Source organism: Varanus komodoensis, unplaced genomic scaffold, assembly GCF_004798865.1.
Source record: "Varanus komodoensis strain SLA01 unplaced genomic scaffold, ASM479886v1 scaffold11, whole genome shotgun sequence".
Taxonomy (NCBI): domain Eukaryota; kingdom Metazoa; phylum Chordata; class Lepidosauria; order Squamata; family Varanidae; genus Varanus; species Varanus komodoensis.
In genome coordinates, this window is record NW_025335317.1 from 16,231,441 (window position 1) to 16,246,897 (window position 15,457).

At 39.2% G+C, this 15,457-nt stretch overlaps 1 protein-coding gene across 5 annotated transcripts; it reads left to right on the plus strand.

Moving 5' to 3' along the window:
* The first annotated feature begins 1,114 nt into the window (after nucleotides 1-1,114).
* Nucleotides 1,115-15,302, plus strand: HNRNPH3 (heterogeneous nuclear ribonucleoprotein H3). Of its 5 annotated transcripts, none has more exons than XM_044420449.1 (10): nucleotides 1,115-1,273; nucleotides 9,263-9,381; nucleotides 9,888-10,026; nucleotides 10,580-10,764; nucleotides 11,115-11,201; nucleotides 11,793-11,908; nucleotides 13,970-14,105; nucleotides 14,458-14,538; nucleotides 14,618-14,707; nucleotides 15,005-15,302. In XM_044420449.1, exons 2-10 carry the CDS (start codon nucleotides 9,267-9,269, stop codon nucleotides 15,079-15,081), a joined length of 1,026 nt encoding a protein of 341 aa, XP_044276384.1. In that variant the 5' UTR covers nucleotides 1,115-1,273; nucleotides 9,263-9,266; the 3' UTR covers nucleotides 15,082-15,302. The 5 variants fall into 5 exon arrangements, with proteins under 5 accessions (XP_044276384.1, XP_044276386.1, XP_044276388.1 ...); XM_044420451.1 differs by having other exon boundaries at nucleotides 10,580-10,719; XM_044420450.1 differs by lacking the exon at nucleotides 1,115-1,273 and adding an exon at nucleotides 1,315-5,391.
* Nucleotides 15,303-15,457: the final 155 nt, after the last annotated feature.

Sequence of the window (15,457 nt, forward strand, 5' to 3'; positions counted from 1 at the left end):
ATTTTAGCTACAAAACTGCAATCTCCCAGAGGCATTGGCTATGACAGTAAGCATTAGGGATAAATCCTATACATACATAAATCCTACAATTCCAAGCATTCCTTCAACCCAACTGCACTGACTAGGGCATGCTGGGAATTATATATTTTTTCTAATGCATAAGACTCCACTCTTATTGCAATAACTGAAATAACAAATGTGGAATGCTTAAAATACTATTACTTATCCATAAGAAGAGAGATCAAACACAAGTGGTAAGATATGCACTTACCTTATTATATTGCAGGCATTTATATGAAATGTTGATATGCATTATTCAAAGTTATTATATCCTGATCCTAAACATGTGAGTAAAACCAAGCAGTATTAATAAAAGCATACATAGGTCTTCAGCTCAAGGTGTATTTAGGTATCACAGACTACCCAATTACACGGAGAGTTGTATTAGATTGACAACTTAACAATAAACACAGAAATTGGGATCAGGGACTACTGCTAGTATGCTGCCTCCTCCCATATTCCAGTGGTGTGAGTAGGACTTTTCAACCATATTACATACACAAGAGCCATTTGTACAGTTCTGACTACCAGAAGAGAGCAATATATTTTATTTACTTTCCAACTGCATTTCTCTGCAGTACAATAACCAAAGCTCTCTGTGCACTTCATAATTAAAATAGGATCCCAGAAGTGGCTTCGACCTTGCTAGATCCAGAGGTCTGTTCATGTACATCTTTCTTCAGGTAACTGATATACCCATTTTCCAGAACGTCGCCTTATAACTAAAGATCGGGCTCAGATACCAGCATACAGTGCTTTGTTGCTTGAAAATATGCATTCTGAGAAAGGCAGAGGTAAATTGCCACTTGGTCCCTAACTTTTGAACGACGTCCAAATCCACTATTCGCTTCCAACAGAACTGGCGGGTTCGGTTTAAACAGCGCCAGGCTGCACATGCGCCATTACAACGGCTCGCGCGCGCGCCCCGCCGTTCGGAGGTCTCGCCCTAAACGGTTTTTCCGCGGCCCGTCCCCTTTTCCTCATTCGCTAACTGGCGGCGCATGCGTCGTGCAGTACCCCCTGGAGACGTGAGCGAAATTCCCGTCAGTCGTGTCGTGTCATCGCGAGACGCGTGCCTGCGACGCCATCCTGTCTGCCTCAGCTGCGTAGCTGGATAGTCAGCCGCCCGTTAGGCGCTTCCTTGTTCTTTGTGGGGGAAGTTCAGCGCTGCGGTTTGCGCAAATCGACTGGGGAAGTGGGTGAGGTGTTGCCGGTGAGTGGGGTGGGGGGAAGGGGGCCGGGCAACCCGGTCGCCGATCCGCCGGGAAAGTGTGAGGCGAGGTGGGTTGACCCGCCTTCTCGGTTCCAGAGGAATTAGCGGGCGCCTTGGGCAGGTGGCAGAATAAAGCGGGCAGGAGGGGGGGCGGGAGCGTAAAGGGTTAAGCGGCGGAGGCTTCCTCGAGGTTTCCATTCCCTCGTCCGCCATGTTTAACGTGATACGAGAGGGAAAGAGTAGGCGCGCTGCGCCAGGGCTGAAGGAAAGTATATCAGGCGAGGCGCCCTTCAGCCCACACAAGTGTAAAATGGTGGCTCAGTTCTCTAACGGCCGCCGTCGCCGGAACCATCGCGCAGGCCAGAGACGAGGGAAGAGGCGAGAACATGTAAACTGTATTTCCTGGACTTGACAAAAGAAGAGGCGGCGCGTGCGTCGCTTCCTCTATTGTAAATCGGCCTCGCTACGCTTACCGACGAGAGATCGCCTCCGCCTCCTCTTTGCCCCCCCGCCCCGCTCTGAACGAACTTTCTCTCATTCGCCACTCCCCCTTCCCTTCCCCGGAGGACTTCTGCGCGTGCGTGATGACAATTTCTGTGCGTTCTCTCGGGAGGGTTGGAAGTGTACTGTTAACCGACTAGCTGTGAAGCGTTGTTGATATGGGGGGAGTCTCTCTCAAGTCTGTTCGTTGTTTCTCGCCTTGTCCCTAACGGGGTGATATGAGAGATCCTATGCTAAGATGTCTGCGAGTAAGTCCCGTTTAGCTCAGTGGGAATTACTTCCGAGATATCCTGCATAGTGTGGAGCTGCAGAATGAGTACATCTCTCACCCTTTGCTCATTTTAATCCAAAAACGTTAACAAGGATTAAGGCCAGAATATTACCTGTAAAAAACTCGCAGTACAGTATAATTAATAATCTTAACAATTATACAAGAATGTGTTGTAATTATGTTTCAAAATAAGAACTGGGTGGCTGTTCTTTATGAGAGATTGCATGCTTACCAACCACGGAGATTGGTCTGGTCTTACCTTTGTATCTCTTAATCAGCTAATGTTGATTGTTAATGGCCCATTTGACAAGGTCATGGCTACAGCTAATCCAGTTTTGATAAAAGGAAAAGAACAGTAGGTAATGTAATAATTATATTTGCTGCTTGAAACATTTAGAGAGCTACTTCTACCTTGATCCAGAAATAATAGAACTAAAAACATATATACCATGAAATGATACTTTTTTGTTAATGAATCAAAAATGTTAGACTATTATTTCAGGAGACATAGTGGCCTTTTAAGGTTTGCTCGGTTAACTAAACTGAATGTACCCTTCATTTGCAAAATATAATCCTGAGATGACAAATTATAAATGTGTAATTAATATATTTTGTACTGTTTATACAGTAACACTTAAATGAAAAGACTTGCCAGGAATGCTACTAGGTAACTTGAGCTGCAATTCTCTGCATGCTTACCTGTGAATAAGTTTATTGAATACAGTGGGACTTACTCCAGAATAAATATTCAGAGTATTGTACTGTTTGCTCTATTCATAGACATTAAGAATGTTACCTTGATAAATAATAACGTACTAGTGGTGACACTATTGAGAGATTGAAGACAGTTCTTCAGTTTTGTGTATTACCTGAAAGGCTCTCCAAAATTCAAAACATAAAACATTGTTCCGAAAGTTTTGTTACTCTACATCCTACAGTGCCAGAGTATTTGGAAATATCTCTTTCTACCCTTTCTTGTAAATAGTTGTATTTTTGTGTATTTGCGAATACAGGAAAAGCCTCTCTTGTACACTACCAAACTGTGTTGCCAAAAAAAGAATATGAAGAGGAAATAGCAACAAATCTCTGTAGAAGGAAACAGTTCTAGTGTTGGAATTGACTGTGTAGTTGCATGCAAAGTTAAGGGTTTTAAAAGGGTGTGTATATAGTTCACTGAATTAGTCTGAACAACATATGAAAATCAAGCACTGTGAAGGGGTACAAAGAAGTATGAGTTTAATCAGCTTGCCATTTGCTGGGTTGCTGTTCCCCCCCACCCCCCACAAGACCTTTGCTGGAAATTTTTGGCTGCAGAATAGTAGAGAAAGCCAATGCCAGAGAGAGAATCGCTAACTAGCATCTCCTTTTTAACCTTGTTTTGTATGTAATGTGTGAGTTTTCTGAAAAAAATTGAATTGAAAAAATTTCTAATGCCCAAGAGAGTGATTTAATTTACCTTATTTATTTTACTTGTATTTAGTAGACAACAAATCTAAAAAGCAGACCCTGTCTTTCTTCTTTTCTTTTTTTTGGGGGGGGGGGTGCTTTGGTTTGTTTTGGTTCTGGTTCCAAGACATCACAAATATATGACCTGAAACATTTGATTGGGATGGTGGAATCAAAGCATACACAAGATGTAGATTTTATTTTTGTTGAAATACATTTAAAGCAACAACATCTATATCACATTGTTCAAATTTATGGGAAATAGTACTGAAAATGTTGATACACTAATGAATTTTAGGAGCCAAGGAACTGTGCATGATATGCTGACAATCACTCATCTGCAGCCTTGAAACTGTAAAGCTTGCCTAATATTGATTTGCAGTTGGCATCTGTTCATCATTACTAATAAACTTATGAAATGAAGAAAATTTTCTGCAGAAAAAGAAAGCACTGGGAAAAAAATCTGCTCCACGTCATTGCCTGCATATAAGACCCAGAATGGCCTGCCTACTGTATCCAGGTCTTGAAGTTGCTCTGGATGAGTCCTTCACTTTTCAGTCCACAGGATAAAGGGAATGGGTGCAATTCTTTGTGTGGGTTATCGTACAGTAAGTAGACAAGGCTGCAAATTACAGTGACATCCTCTCCTCCCTCTTCCCAATTCCCATTAGGATGCAGCAGCTCAAGTAGTAGTTTGAGATTAAGCTGCCAGACATCTTTTTGAGAAAAAGGATGGACTTAACTGTTCAAAGTTTGAGACTTTGTGGGAGTGATAAAGATCCATTTTAAGATGTAGCTTATCCTTACTGTCTTCTAGCAGGGAATACAGGAATGAGCATAATCTCTTCCCATCCATTGTGGAGTTGTATCAACAAAGGCTGCAACAGTGTGTGTGTGTTTACACGGGTATATCCCACTGGACACGATTACTGGGTTTAACCAACATGCTACACCTTGTCGTGAACTGTTTAGCCTGTGGCATCTCATGCTACTGTGGGTGCCAGGTTAAATATGCATCCTATGCTTGGGGGTTGTCAGGTTCTGTGAAATCAGCAAGCATGAGTTATGCAGTGGTTAAATAAATGTAACTTTGGAGAAAGGGTTTGAGTGGATGTTCCAAAGGATAGGGAGGAGCAGTGGACTAGTGCTGCCACAGTACAAAAACACCCTGTAGAGTCTTGGCCTCTTTCCCTTCAGCTTTGAGGTGTGACAAACAAAATTGTTTGACTTAAGTGTTTTGCAGGGCAGGAGGAACACAAAGGTAACTTTCATCTCTGCACTTTTTCACCTTGGTTAAGATACCTGTAATCTTCCAAGTTCAAAAAGGTGCAGGCATATGGATTGGATTACACCCAAAGTGACTTTAGTAAAAAGCATGAAAAAAGCATTGCTTATTTTCATATTTTCCAGAAAAAGGGGGGAATGATTCTTTTTTTCGCATGGCTTTAAAATTTTGATAAATTTTATGCCTATAGACTTAGGATTGAATCCATTCCAGTTACCCTACTTGACTTGCATTTTTTCATTCTGTTTCTAATAATGTTATAAAAACAGTAGATTTCTAATAGTAGAAAATTTCCTACTCTGTATTACTGATTAAATGCAATATCAGTATTACAAATCACAAAGACAATATGTTAGTCAAGACAAGCAGGAGAAAGGGAATTTTTCACCTCAGAGCATCCACTTTAAGTTTTTTTGATCCAACAATGTTGTATTTATTTTTAGAAATGGTGTAACAGTTTTATTCTTTAAATTGATTTATATTATTGTTAGCTGTGTTGTAGATCCATTGTGGTTGAAAAGCTGAGTAATTAACACTGTTTAAAAAAGACTTTCTGTCCACAGGATTTGGACAGGGGAAAGTGGGAGTCTTGAGCCATCAAAATAAAGCTTCCTGGTAATTTCAGTTTTTCTTTTATCAGTTGGTGGGATAGAACAGATTACTTTTTGGTGATTGAGGGTACTATATCCCAGGCCAAAAAGTTACATTGCTGTATAAAATCTTTGCAGCTCTGTTTTATCAAAGATAGAGTGTCCATGTTGGAAAGGACGATTTATTCCTTTTGCTGTATGCTTCTGTCTGATACAATTTCTGTCACCTTTCTGAAATGTATTTAGATATATTATTTCCCATAGAAAATTCTTTAAAGGAAACAAAACATAGTCTAACATGGGCCATGTAGAAAACCTAGTTTCCTTCTTGTCCTAATGAAGGATGGTATATTTTTGCTAAATAAGGATCCCTTTTTCAAAATTTGTAACGGTTTCTGCTTTGAATACAGTCTTAAGCAGCTTCTTCAGTGCTGCAGCTTCAATTGAAGGTCCCATAACAGCCTGAAATACTACATTTAACCTATGTATTGGAGTTACATAGGAACTCCTTAAAATAGATAAGCTGGGGGATAATGTCCTCATATTCCACTGCAGGCCATATTGGTTTGTGATAGCATATCAGGCTGCAAAAAAAGTGTTTTCTGAAAGACACCTTGATTCCCTGTTTGATTTATCCAGTGATCTGACTAGTATAGATCTTATTAGACCTGATTTTTTTTTCTTTGCTGGGTTTTCCGATATGCAAGAGAAGAAAGGAAATTGGTCTGCAGTGGGGGATGTATATAGCAGCCATTTTGCAGCAGGAAGATTTGTATCTTCCACTGTATGAAGAAAGTAGTGAATAATCTATTGGTCTTCTGGTTCAGATGAGATACTAGGAGGTTCAGAATCGAGTCTTTGTCCATAATCTGCTTGGAGAAACTGTCCAATCCAAGAACCACTCCACATGACACACTTCAGTTGACAGTTCAGTCAGCCCTCCTCGGTGTTACAGAGCCTTGAATATTTCGCTTTTAGAGAAAAACTCCCATCAATTAATTGGAGGAGTCATGCCACATGGCATGTCAAATCTGTTTCTACCATTTAATGCGTAGATATAAAATGGTTATAGTGTCTCTTACACAGTTTTCCTCCGCTTTATGCTTCTAGCAGAAATTTCGTAAGAGCAAGTTTTAGGCAGTGCTGCCCTGGATTCTCAGGATCTTGGTTACAAAAGAATGAAAGTAGAATGTATGAGGCATTTTCTGCTTCTGTTGCAAGCAGAAATAAAATCTTTTTATCCTTGGTTTCTAAGCCTATCTCTACATGGTTGGCAACTAAATTATCCTTGAATTTGAGAGCCACATTGATTGTATTTACATGTCACAGTTATTTAAGGTGCCATCCTGAAAATTCAATCCCCAAACTGTGGGTTGCCAGGTCTTACAAACCAAACCAGTGGAGATTATGTGAGGGTCAGACAACGCTTGCATAATATGTAGCCTGTTTTAATGGAAGTAAGTTTTTTTTTTTACTTTCTATTTATTTAGCCCAGAATAGAATTTGCATGACATGACATTCCAGGGACAGGGATTGAATATTCAGTATGGTGCCTTCAGGTGCCATAGTGTATCATGTGAGCAGTCTAATTGTGTTAATGCAGACAAAAAGTGACATGCAAAGTCGCAGATCTCCAAAATAATTGCAGAAAGTTGTGGTATTTGTAAAAGAAAATATGTGGCATCCATCAATTGTTGATGATCTTGTTAGCTAGCCAGTGTACTTGCCCATAAGAGAAGAAAATGGAACTGCTAACTAGACACCATTTGAGATACTTATCTCATGACTCCCTTAGTAGGTTTGTTAAATTATCTCACTGGCGTATTTCTTTTCCTTTATCATTATTCAGTCAAAAGGTTGTAAAGAAAATCATTACCATACCTGTCTCCTTTGGCAGTGAAACACATGATTAATAGTTAAAGATTTCTTTGGTTCCTACCATTGAGGGGGTTTACAAGCTGTTGCTAAAGGATCGGAGGAAACCTTCAGGTTAAACAGGTGTTGGTGTTAGACCTGGTTGAAAGAGTCTTCTCTTGATGATTGTCTCTTTTACAAATGTTTCTGAAGCCTTGGAGTAAGCCGGCATCAGGGGAAGTTAATAAGAAGACTATTCTCTTACTGCCTTCAAATAAGGGTTACACTGTAGGGTTACACTATTTGGTTTGATCCTCACTGATCAGATTAGCCTCTGCTTCCAGACGATGAAAGGGGGTGGGATTTGAGGTGCACAGCATCAGAATTTATCTGATCACTTGCAGGGCTTACCAGTTCCCTTAGTTTTTGGGTGGGAGATTTGTAGAAATCATAGATACTGCAAGTGCTTCTGCAGTGCACGTTTCATTTTGTTTGCTGCTTTTGCGTCTTGTTAATTGACATTTGTTGAATATTCTGCTCTACTGCCTATTATTTGATTGTCTTCCCAACTTGATGGAGAAGCTTTTCCCCATAAAAACATGAGACACAGAACTAGAAACTACTTTGTGTTGTTCAGTCCCCTGTGCTTCAGCTCTGAAGAAGGACATTTTTTGCATGTGGCATGGAGCATGTGGGAACTGTCCAATAATGTCCTTTTTGTTTTTTTATGAATTTTCTGCCTTGTTTTCCTGTTAATGACCCACTCTTTCAGATTGAGGGGAGGTGGGCAGAGCTTGTTGCATGTTGACAGGGTTCTTATGCAAGATGAGAGCCCTGCTGTTAGATGGTGCCTCTTTTGGGCAGAAGTGGGGAGAATCTCTCTGCCACATCCTGTTTGGAAGAAAAAATGTCCCTACATATAGCAGTACATGGAGCTTCACCCCAAACTAAACTGTTCTCTCCTACCAACTGACAACCACTAAATGAAACTGGTGAATAAAAACAAAGTCAAACTACATGATTTGTCAAGAGTTTATCTTAAAGTTAGGATTATCACAGCAGGCACCCCCAGTTTAAGTAGGCTCGGGCTTCTCTGGATGTAACAACTCAGGTATATTAGGACAGCATACTGTTGTAGTGGCTATGTTGGCATGTGTGTGAATCCCACTATAAAGCGACTGCCCTTTTTTTTTTAATTCCTGCACTATTAATTTGCACTTGATTTTCTCAATTTATATTACAAAATGTTATACATATTATATACCTCACCTCTCTTAAGTCTACAGGGCAGTTTTCAATTTCAGATACAAATAAAACATTTGGCTTGCCTCTATTTTTGATGACACTGTTTTGCAGTTGAAACACAGCCTCTTGTGTACCCTTTGCAGTCCTTACCCAGTTTTCTAAATCTTATCCTAGTTCTATCAGTCCTTATCCCCTTAGACTGATTTCATGGTTCACTTCCACTGTCTCACTTAGTTGTCAGATCTCCAGTCCTATGATTCTTTGCAGGAATCTTGCATTGGTTCCCTTAACTGTCATTTGAGCAAAACATACATGTGGCTTGCATGATGACAGAGGAGATTTGTGTGATTCATAAGGAGTTTTAGAAAATCGTTTTACCGTGGCTTCACCAGCATGTAGCACAGTGAATTTAAAAAACAACACTCACTGCAATGATTTGGTATATGTACTGAATGGGCCAGTGCATGGCTGGGCTAACATGAGAGAAGCTGGGGAGGCATTGGTACTTTCTCAGGCTGTAGAATTTGTTTTTGTAGTTGCATCTCAGTTGAGGACCAGAAATCTAGTGGGTAGCTGTGCGGCAGGTGGCATGAGCAGGTCATGCTAGTTGTCCTATATGGCAGTTGTAAACTTATCAGAGCATTAAGCAATGTTTGAGCAGCTGTTGCGCTTTTTAAAAAATGTTTCAAGATACTGCTAATATATACAGTCCTGCTTAGGAAGGGTTGGGGGTGATTCATGATTCTCAAATGCTAAATTTGCTGTTTATGTTTTTTATGGTGTTTGATTTTAAACAGCAAAATGGACTGGGCTGGGAAACATAATGGTCCAAATGATTCATCTAGTGATGGAACAGTACGATTGCGTGGTCTGCCATTTGGCTGCAGCAAGGAGGAGATCGTTCAGTTCTTTCAAGGTAGCTCTAGTGTTAATGTCAAGTGACTTTCAGTGTTTCTATGTCTGCAAGATTGATATTTGAAATAGTTTAATTATTATTAGCTATTTCTGGGGGAGGGGGGAATCAGTGTTTAAAACTTAGATTGCTAATTTTGGTATTTTGTGTTAAAATACTGCTAAACAGTTAAGAGATTGTATTGGTAGTATAGGATATAAATTTACACATTTAGATACCTTGCTAGGAATCAGAACTTGGAGTATGTAGTTATTACATCATGCAATATAGGTGGGCCTTTGTGATGTAGCTGTTGCTGTGCAGTCTGAACAAAGAGACAGTAATAGAATGTCTAAACCCATAAAGTTTAATGAAAGATCTTTAGTGTGTGTATTTGGGCTAGGTCGGGGGGAAAGCTAAGTTATTTTCTTGCATTTGTGTAGATTTGCTTTAAGTATTTTCTACAACTGGGAATGTTTCAGACTTTAACACTCTTCCCCTTGATGGGGTTATTTGTCCTTGGGTTAAAGGGTTGGAAATCGTGCCAAATGGGATAACATTGACGCTGGACTACCAGGGGAGAAGCACAGGGGAGGCCTTCGTGCAGTTTGCTTCAAAGGAGATAGCAGAAAAAGCTCTGGGGAAACACAAGGAAAGAATAGGGCACAGGTGGGGATGGAGAGTTTGGGATGGTGTTAAATCTTTTTTGGGGGGTTGGGGGTCAGTATTGCTTTTGGGGGGTTGGGGAGTATAAATTAACTGGCTATTGTTTTTAAAAAATCACCCTAAGTAATTTGGGAAGTATAGTAGATTTGGTGGGAGGGGGGAATGGTAATACTATGTAGCTTGCTAAAATTGGGCTCTTGCAATTTTTATGGAGGGTGTTCTATGATAGCCAGATATTTTTCAAAGAAATTTTACTGGGGTAGGGGGGAGTGTGGTTCAGAGATTTGTTGTATTTAATGTACAGTTAGAATGTTTAGTCAATAAAAATAAATCAGAAATGCTTACTTTTGCATTTAAAATGCCTAAAGTTTTAAGTGACACTTGGAAAACAGTGTACACTTCTATTGAATGCTGAACTTAGATATAGAGCAATTTCACAGCACTTGTGCAGTTCACAGCATTCACAGCATTTGTGTAGTTTATTGTTATAACTTTTTTCTGAACATCACATATGAGTATTCTTACACTTGTACATTGTAAATCTTTTTTCACTCAGATATATTGAGATCTTCAAAAGTAGTAAGAGTGAAATCCGAGGATTTTATGACCCACCACGAAGAATGATGGGACAGCGACCTGGACCATATGATAGACCAATGGGAGGAAGAGGGGGTTATTATGGAGCTGGGCGTGGAAGTATGTATGACAGAATGCGTCGAGGAGGTGGTGGATATGACGGTGGTATGTGTATCTAATGACCACAGGCTCATGTCATTTTCACGTTCCTGACGTTTTGTCAAGAAATACAGAAATGACAGTAATTATTAAACATACCAAGTCTGAAATCTGGATACCTATCAATTTTTTTACCAGCCATGTGACTAAAGATTGAAAAGGTATGGAGAGGCATCTGAAATGAGATTTTGAATGTGGAATGAAATTTGGTTTGCATGTATTTGAGCCTGAGTGCGTTACTTATAGACATTTTTATATTTGAAGTCAAGAAACCTTGATTATATACACAGTGTATTCATCTGATAATTTACTTCTAAAGACCATTTAATGGTATGCCCACTTCTTAAATCTCACAGGATATGGTGGCTTTGATGACTATGGTGGCTATAACAATTATGGCTATGGAAATGATGGCTATGATGACAGAATGCGAGATGGGAGAGGTAAGATTGGAAAGCTTTATAGTTTTCTTCAGCCATCCGGCTGGCTCACACTGGCTCACAAAGCAAAGGACATCGGGAATCTTTCTTACTATTTTCATACTGTTTGAAGAAATGTGTGAATAAGACCATAGGGTATAACAAAAGTGATGGTTAAAGCTAGGCAAATTAAAAAGGGCAGCAACCCAAATTCCTGACCTTTGCCCATGGAAGGGTTATGTGTGTTGAGGTTCCAAATATCTAGAGATCTGCCTTCTGCCCCACCTGATAATATATATGAGGTTTGCTTTGAATTGTTCAGTGTTGTAATTATTTTCAAGTAAGTTGCAAGAAACTGGTTTAGAATTGCTAGTCACAACATGTGAATAGATGGGAAATTGCTTTTCCATGTAATCCTTCTCAAACAACAGAATGGAAGAAGTATTTTTTATCATGGAAGCAACCAAAATATTACCAGTGAAAGTTAACACTTGAATATGATATTAATTAAACTGCTTTAGTTCACTTCCAGTTTCAAGATAAGTAAGTGCACACTGGGGGTGCCTGTCATTAGCTTCAATATATTTTGCATTCATTGACATCTTGTAATTTTAGGAATGGGAGGCCATGGCTATGGTGGAGCAGGAGATGCAAGCTCAGGCTTTCATGGTGGTCACTTTGTTCACATGAGAGGATTGCCATTCCGAGCAACAGAAAATGACATTGCTAATGTAAGTGGAAAAACATATCTAGTTTGGAAACAAACAAGATTTTTCTTTACTTTTGAAATCAAATTGAATCAGCTGTACCTGCAGTATGACCATATTCAGTTCTAGATTAACCCTTTTCCTTGCTAGTTTGCTAAAAGATAGCATTAAAATGTAATTAATGTGTTGAGAGCCTTATAGGCACAAGTTGGCTGCCTCAATTATTTGAAAAGCTATTGGCATTGGAAAAATACATGGACTGAGCTTCTTGTCTTGGGGCACTAGTAACCTTCATAATTAAAGGATCTGGCCTGTTCTTACTGAGATCAGAAAATGTTTATTGTAGCATCAGTAAGTGGAGCATTAGAGTTCTTTTCTAGAAGACCCTTAAAGCTATTGTGCTATTCCTAAAATTAGAGCATTCATTGAAACAGAGTTTGAGGGAGACATTTAGGCCAATGAGACCAGCTCCCTGTTTATGGCAGGAAACCAGATTAAAGCCTCCCTGAAAGATGGCTGTCAAGACTTTACTTGAATACTTCCAGCGGTGGAGTCCCACAGCCTCCATTGCCTGATTGCTCTGGCTATTCCTGATGTTGACACTTTTTTGAAATAAGCAAATGGGAGGCCTCATTTTAATTGTCATCACCATGTATTGTTCAACAATTTCTTTTTGTCAGAGCAACCTATAGAAATTAAATTGAAAAAAAGGATATGCTGGTAGTCTTCTCTTAAGCATGCTGACATAGCTTCTTGTGTCAGTTTGTTTTGGGAGTCTGTTACACCCTTTTATAGTCATATTCGAAAATAAATTTATGATTTGATGTCAGAATGACTGCAGCATAACAGAAAAAGTAGATTTTACTAGTGTCACTATAATGTCTTAACACTGACGTTACTTGTATCCCAAAGTGTTGGCGGAAAGGAAAACCAGTAACATCCATAAAATGCCTGGTTATAATAAAAAAGATGGAAAGGTCTTACATACTCAGAGAGGTGGTGGGGTTGAATCTCCACTGTTACTGAGCTGGCATGATCAGATAAAAATGGAATACATGATGCAGGCAAATTACTGAAGTTTTCCCTCCTATTTTAAGAAGTTGCAGGGGATAAAATGGTTCATAGTTAGCTTATGCATTTGCTAGTTTCACTTCCCATGAATTTGTTCAGAAGGAGTAAATTAGACTCCTGATACCTTAGTTTAATTGTAAAACCCTTGAGCAGTTGTGGAGACAGGGGGAAATGAAACACAAAAGGACAACTGATCTCATAATTGTTGTGTGGTATGTGAAGTTGTTCAGATTTGTTTAAAAAAACTCCATAGCTATTTCAACTGGTTGCACCAAGTGCATTATCTTAAGAGTCAAAAATTTTATCTACGTCATCTTTAACCATGCTTGGCCTCATGCTGCTTGTCATTCATCCTATGTGTACCTTGCCTGTAAGACATGATTAATAAATAGCTGCCTTTAATCAGGTCTTTGGGCAGCTCTGCTGGCCAGTTTTAGCATTTTATGTTCAAATACCTGATCTATATTTTGATTTCTGATCTATTCAGGAGTAATTTTGATATTGTATATTCAGGTCATTCCAGTTGTTCGTCTTGTAGAAGGCAATGGGTTACTTGATAAAGTATTTTCTGTCTGAGTCTGTACCCTCTTCCCATGCCATTATTTTGTAATTGGCTCCACTGATCCCAGGATTTTAGTTCAAACAAGATCCTACAAACCTGAAACTACCCATCCTTAGGCTTACAAGAGAACCAAGACCATGTGTGTTATTCAGGATACAAAAGACTAGTGTGGGAATAAATGTAGTTGCTGTGCAAAGTAGGAAAACAACTAATTTCTGTGTGCCCTAATAAATACTTTGCCAGATAGTGTGTCTTTTTCATGGCAGTTGCTCAGGATGAACCAACCAAATCTGAAATAAATTACTTCATTAAAGACATACACATGACTAGACAGTGATGTCCCTGATGCTAGCAAATAACATGTGTAAAGTGGACATGATGTGCTTAAAATACTGAAGTTTACATTTGTGGGATGTTCCTGCTAGTATTAACATACTATTCCTCATTTTTAGTTTTTCTCACCGTTGACTCCTATAAGAGTTCACATTGACATTGGAGCAGATGGAAGAGCAACAGGAGAAGCTGATGTAGAATTTGTGACACATGAAGATGCAGTAGCTGCTATGTCTAAAGATAAAAATCACATGCGTAAGTTGGATTAAAACATATAAATAGAAGCCTGTATGGCTTTGTAGTATATTGAGAAAAGGGTTGTTAACATTTTCATTCCCATTGGATTAGAAGAGAAACAGTATTGCATGTTACATGGACAGAACTTAAAATGTTTTGAGACGCAGGTGGTTGGTTACATGGCCCCACCTGCTTGTCTATCAAGCATTTCTAGAGCATCCATTTATAAGGAAAGAGGCTTTACCCAGTGAGCTAGGTGCAAGGGCCTGAGCTTTTGTAAATTCTTTCCTGTTTTCAGGTAGCTAATTATGAAGCTCTTAACAGTTATCTATTCACTTACAGTTATGTGTTTTTTATTCTTATTTTAAAGAGCATCGATACATTGAGCTTTTCCTCAATTCAACTGCTGGAGGTGGTTCTGGAATGGGAGGCTATGGCAGAGATGGCATGGGTATGCTTCTTTCCATACTTTTAATTCAAATTAAATATGTACAGATCTCTCGAGGCTAATGGTGAATGCTCTTTTGCAGATCAAGGTGGTTATGGTTCCGTTGGAAGAATGGGAATGGGCAGTAGTTACAGTGGAGGATATGGTACTCCTGATGGTTTGGGAGGCTATGGTAAGTTTTGCTTTAAAAGGTAGCCAAGCTATTTTGTACTGTGTGTTTTTAATGCTAAGATAAGTTGTGGAAAAAAGGCATATAAAAGGGTGGTGTGCTTAGGGGCTAATGATATAACAGTACTAAGAAGAATCTAATAGTGTTTTGGACGTAAATGCTTCTGGTTTAGCTTGAAGAAACCTACATTTGTGCAACATCGAGAGTGCTTGCTGCCATGTTGGGAAGCCATATTATTAGATTTCTAAATGAATTGTGAACACTTGTGACCACAGGGTAACACTCTTTATTGCTTTGTAGGTCGTGGCAGTGGAAACAGTGGTGGATACTATGGACAAGGCAACATGGGAGGAGGTGGATGGCGTGGAATGTATTGAAGAATGACACAGTGTCTACAAAGCATATTGGAAGGAAACAGTATCTGGTCTTCTAGACTTTCTTACAAAACTTAATTTCTTTTGTATTGAAAACTTTATAATGACTGAAGGAATGTGTTTTCCCATTATTTGGTAAGCAACAGATTGTGATGGGGAAATCTGTTTTCTGTAGGTTTTATTTGTTGCATACTCTGACTTTAAATAAATTTTTTATATTCAAACCACTGATGTTGATACTTTTTATACTAGCTGTTCCTAAAAGGTATGTTGCATATTCCAAGCAATGTTCATTTAAGAGATTTGGTTCATTACAGCAGTTGTACTGTAGGTTCTCATGATTAATAACATTCTGTGAAATGGAAATATCCCCCCATCA

Coding starts and splice junctions, on each gene's coding strand:
- HNRNPH3 (XM_044420449.1), top strand. CDS start 9,267: ATGGACTGGGCTGGGAAACATAATGGTCCAAATGATTCATCTAGTGAT. Junction 9,382..9,887: donor GATCGTTCAGTTCTTTCAAG/GTAGCTCTAGTG, acceptor CTTGGGTTAAAG/GGTTGGAAATCGTGCCAAAT. Junction 10,027..10,579: donor AAGGAAAGAATAGGGCACAG/GTGGGGATGGAG, acceptor TTTTTCACTCAG/ATATATTGAGATCTTCAAAA.